Source organism: Saccostrea echinata, unplaced genomic scaffold, assembly GCF_033153115.1.
Source record: "Saccostrea echinata isolate AGI-Se365-2 ecotype Australia unplaced genomic scaffold, CSIRO_AGI_Sech_v1 ptg000006l, whole genome shotgun sequence".
NCBI lineage: Eukaryota > Metazoa > Mollusca > Bivalvia > Ostreida > Ostreidae > Saccostrea > Saccostrea echinata.
The window spans coordinates 7,472,413-7,477,640 of NW_026889755.1; the positions used below are offsets into that span (position 1 = coordinate 7,472,413).

The 5,228-nt window shown below is 30.7% G+C and overlaps 1 protein-coding gene across 1 annotated transcript; it reads left to right on the forward strand.

The window, feature by feature from the left end:
* The first annotated feature begins 950 nt into the window (after positions 1–950).
* LOC133180481 (uncharacterized) lies at positions 951–4,175 on the forward strand. The gene is made up of 7 exons (XM_061314996.1): positions 951–1,584; positions 1,754–1,774; positions 1,894–1,914; positions 2,046–2,066; positions 2,608–2,694; positions 3,022–3,111; positions 3,237–4,175. The coding sequence occupies exons 1-7, from the start codon at positions 975–977 to the stop codon at positions 4,112–4,114; spliced, it is 1,728 nt and encodes a 575-aa protein (XP_061170980.1). The 5' UTR covers positions 951–974; the 3' UTR covers positions 4,115–4,175.
* The last annotated feature ends 1,053 nt before the right edge of the window (positions 4,176–5,228 follow it).

Sequence of the window (5,228 nt, forward strand, 5' to 3'; positions counted from 1 at the left end):
AATATCTCCATATGAAAACAATGTGGCCGCTATGCGAATTAGCAAAACAAGCACCATTTTTCTATATGTTCAAACATGGACTTGAAAATAATTTTTCCAAATATTATTTATAAAGAAGTGGAATTCACAGCTTGTATCATATGCTGACGAAAGGCTAAGTTGCTATAGCACTTTTTAACAAAGTTTTGGTCTTGAAAAATACCTTAAATTACTGGAAAAATTTGAGCAGAGAAGTCCTACACGTTTCCGCATAACATTTGAAAGTTATGGTCCAATCCAAACAAGGCTTACCTTTTTGACTGTAAATCGTGACATTTTCTTGAACAATATATTCTTGCATATCAAATTATGAAGCATTCATATTGTACATAATTTGAAAAGATGTGAACAAGGTTACAAATATTAAATTTTATTGAAACCATCATTAAAATTAACTCCCATCAGTACTTTCAGTTCTTTGATTTCAAAAGCACTTACGTTTGTGTTTGGCCCATTAAGCTGATCGAAAGTAATGGAAATTCCCGTTTTTAAAATAGACCCAGAAAGCAATAAAAATCCCCTTTTCTAAATTTGGGATCAATTTTGCACAAGTTTCGGTGAGGGTCAAACATTTTTGCATTCTCGTTAATTAATTGTAAGTATTTTTTTGTTATTCCACAAAATAATTGTAATTAAATACTGGTTTATTTTATGCTACAATGATTATAAATATACCTGAAATGTAGCAGTTGACGGGAAAAGCCCGTAAAGTATTTGACATGGCAATTTTCGTTCTAAACCGAGATAAGTGGCAGTATTAAAAAATACACAGGGTTATGCATTCCTTACAAATAATTACATGTACTTTCTTATACGAACAAAATAATGATTAAACTTTTCTAAAATGCTTACACGGTTTAGATAGGAAATGCACAGATAACATAACATGTAAATGTATGTTTCAGAGATCGGTGTATCAAAGAAAACAAAAAATCATGGGAGATGCACCAAGTCCATCAGTGTTATACTTTGACCCTAAGAAATCTACAGAGAATTTCGCACGTCTCTGTCAGCTTTTGGTAACAATTTGTGGTGATGTCATGAGAGATATTCTCAGTCATTACATTAAGCCAGTCAATTTCAGACAAGAGTTGGACAAAAATAGATCAAAATTGGAAAAAATAACGAATGCACAGGAAAAAGACTTACTCTATCCTCCACATTCATCTTCAAGTTGTGTTCCACAAATAAGATCCAGAGATCTGGATTTATCATTACTGTATAAGATTTTGCGGAATATATGCAATATTCCAACACATATTGCTGGATGGGGAAAACAACCTCGTGTAGGTGACTTTTCCTTGGCTTCATGCATAGAAAGGATACGCATTCTACGAAATTCAATCTCTGGTCACTCTACCGATGGCGCTGTTGACGATGTGGAATTCGAGAATTACTGGAGAGAGTTAAAGAAGTCTGTAGTGGAGATTGAGAGAGAAGTCATTGGTAGCGATAAATATGAAAGAGGAATAGACCATTTATATGACTGTGATTTGAACCCGACCAAATCAAAGGAATATGTAGCTGAAATTCGGAGAAATACAGGTATAAAATATATGCACGTTATTATTATATTATTATCATTATTATCATTGTTTTTGTTGTTATTGTTTCAATATCAACACTTTGTTTTACCTTTGCATGCATTAAAACTGCAAAAAAGTATTTTGATGCAAAATGATTCACTCAAATTAACATTTTTGTGTCTTTTTAGGAGAAATTAAAATTAAACGAGGTAAGAATTTAACAATATACATACATTTTTGAACATATGAACATCAAGTATCAATTAGAGAGGAAACAAAATAATAATCTTCTTTCATAGTTTTATTTTTATTTGTCCTTTAATTTCAGAGAGAATTGATCTAGTTGAAGGTAAATATGTTTTTCCATACTCCTCAAGATTAAAAAATACCAGGAAGACATGATAGTATGTAAATCATCTAAACTGTGAGAAGTTATATATAAATATGTATATTTCCTCTCTTTTCACATTGATATAACAGAAGAAGCAAATGCTAAAAAAGGTATGTAAATGCAATATACATGTATTGTGTATTCAAGATATGAAATGGAATCTTATTAACAGATAACACTTGCTGTTGAATTATATTTTTGCATAAGAAATGTTATACTGTGTACATAAAAGGAAGATCTCTTATTGTTTATCCGTTTTATTTCAGATTTTTTTTCTCTTTCTGGTATACAAGAATGTTATTTGAATCCTTTTGCTAACTTTAAGGTTACCTGTAGTAGCGTTTTAATTTTTGAAATAAGATCAAGATGAACTAAAACTAGAAAAAAAGCATTGAAATATATGCACAATTAACGAAGTTATCGCACTTTAAATAAAAATGTCTAAACTATGATTTATCATATTGCATATGATAATTTGTGTTCTGTTTTTTTCCTACAGTAGACTTTATCGCCTAGGATGAAATCTATATCATTATCATCGTTATTTGATTATTGCATATGGCAGAAAAATTTATTTGAGCAGCCATCTTTTTGACAGAGCTGTTGTAATTCAAAATGAAAACTTAATAATTTCACCATGTAATATTTTAGTTAGATTGGAAATTTTAGAGCAAAGACAGGCAACTTTAGAAAAAACTAATGAGCAGTTTAAAGTATATTTAAAGGCCAGATTGACTGGTAAGTAATCCTTACTTGTCAAGAAAAAAAGAATGTTAATCTACATATCATGTAGTGTAGTACCTTTTAAGTATAGAATTGTTTATCGGAAAACCGTTTTTATATGTTAAAATGATTTTAAATAAGAAAGATATTTTGTGTTTGCTAGAAACTTTTAAATACTTAACGCATACGGTTCCTTTTTACAATTACTATATGAGAAAGAGACAGGGTAAACATGTCATGTACTTTTACAATTGTATGCATAAATAATACATTTATCATTACTTATCAAATAAACAAAACAAAAGCGATACATCGTTTTTACTTTTACGTACTTCTCCTAAGAAATTGCAGAGGACCTAAGAGCTGTTAAATCTGATACATCCGTGCTGAAAGAGCTGAAAGCGACAGAGCTGAGATTACAACAAGAAGAATGTACGTCATCAAACAATAATATCAATTTTTTAGCAAGTATTTATTTCATTCATTTTGTTGACATTTAAGATCATTATAAAAATATCTATGGTTGAGCAATATATTTATATCGTACTGTGTTACAGGCATGGCAAATATTAGTGGTGAGACTATTACAAGAGATACTTCACCATACACATTGAGCAAATCGACAACAACAACTATTAAATTCAGATCTGGTTTAAAGATAGACCGTATGTTATCCATGCATTGCACAAGTGACAACAAATGTTGGCTATGGGCTCCTAACTTCAGTACCTTCTTTTTATCTAAATCAGCACAGTTGTGTCTTCTCAGTGACATCGGTGTTAGCAAAGAAATTGAGATACCAGAGGAGTATGAAGCTGAATTATTTTCAACTAACATAACAGTCAATGAAGACGATGAGGCTGTATTTATTTCTGGAACATCACTAGTAGCTGTTGGGAAGACCGGCGTGTTTCGCAAGTTGTTCAATATTTATTATCCTGCTTGCAATGTATGCTATTTGCGTTCTGGTAACTATCTACTTAAAGATAAATCATCTGTGACTTTCTCTGAATACACTAAAGAAGGGCATTGCCTGAAAATCTGCGATGTACCTGCAATCACAAAATCTGATCTTTGTCAATTAAGTATTTATCAAAATAGTAACCAAGACTTTATTGTCACAAATGATCAGTTCTTGTTTTGGAAGTCCAAACATTTGTACATTTTTAACAAATCTTTTGAAAGCGAACGCACGGTTGAAATAGAACCTAATGGGATAATAACTCCGGTTTTCAACAAAAATGGAGAATTACTTTATGGCCATTACAAGTCCATTGACTTACTAAACAGTGAAGGTGAATTTGTCGATACTATATATAAAACACGCAAGAGGATACTAAACATTGCTTACAGTAATAATGGTACCATATGGATCCAATACACTTCTTTCGAAATTGACATATTCAAACTGGAATTGCCGCATGCACTATTTTAAACTGCCTTCAATTATGTTTTCTTTCCATCTAAAATGGGTTTGTCAATTCAATAAAAAAAATAATAAAGAATCTGATAAGTATAAGTTGTTGTAACTTATTTTAAAATCTTTTTAATTTTATTTTCCCATACTATTTGCTTGTATGTATTTTCTGCTTATTATTTTCAAAAAAAAAAATGGTTTAGACTAAAATTTACAATTTCTTCATGTTTTTGGAATATATTTCTATCATCCCCCCCTCCCCCAAATAATCCTTTTATTGGTTTGTAGCAAGTGTCGACGTCCTTAAAAGAATAGGTTACTGATTATTTTCCCATAGAATTATATATAAACCTTATACCCTCTCAATAGTTTACTAATTGGATTTCATACAAATCCTTGGCATCGTTTGAAACTTTATTCAAAGTGATTTTAAAAAAAATAAAAAATAATAATAATGGTCTCAATGCATTTATAGGTCAAAATTACGGTTGTTTACAACTCTATAAACTCTGTACTACTTTTCATAAAAAACCCAAATAATGTAAACATCCGGGGATTTGGTACTCTCATTTCTACGCTTACATATTTACCTATCCCGGAATTAGTCAGTTTTGTAATTTTCAAAGACCTTATACCTACCAGTGTATATGTATGAAATTTGAGGCCTGTAACTTCAATGTCTAGGAAACTGTGCTATTTCAATTAATGACACTTCCCTGCTGCATGTGGAGTTCCAGGGAGTGATTGACTTTCAGACCAGTGAGCATATCTGGATTTCATTGTGACTGTATTGAATAAAACATTAACTTAATGACATGGTTCTGGTTTTTTTTTATCTTAATAAAATTATATTTAATCAAACTTATGTCTATTTTTCATAAGGGTGGATTCTATCCAGAATTTGAGAAAAGCTCCAAAACTTGATAAATCACAGCAAATTATGCAAAATTGAAAGGTTTTAAAAAGAATGATTAGCAAATGTTTTTATGTTTAGAAGAAGTAAATGATTATTGAATCTGATATATTACTATGGAATCATTAGATTTCGTGGTGGCTTAATGTTTGTGGAATTTGTGGGTACCTCTTTACCACGAATTAACATCCTCCATGAATTAATAAATTATGGTTACAA

Coding starts and splice junctions, on each gene's coding strand:
- LOC133180481 (XM_061314996.1), top strand. CDS start 975: ATGGGAGATGCACCAAGTCCATCAGTGTTATACTTTGACCCTAAGAAA. Junction 1,585..1,753: donor TGAAATTCGGAGAAATACAG/GTATAAAATATA, acceptor GTGTCTTTTTAG/GAGAAATTAAAATTAAACGA. Junction 1,775..1,893: donor AGAAATTAAAATTAAACGAG/GTAAGAATTTAA, acceptor CTTTAATTTCAG/AGAGAATTGATCTAGTTGAA.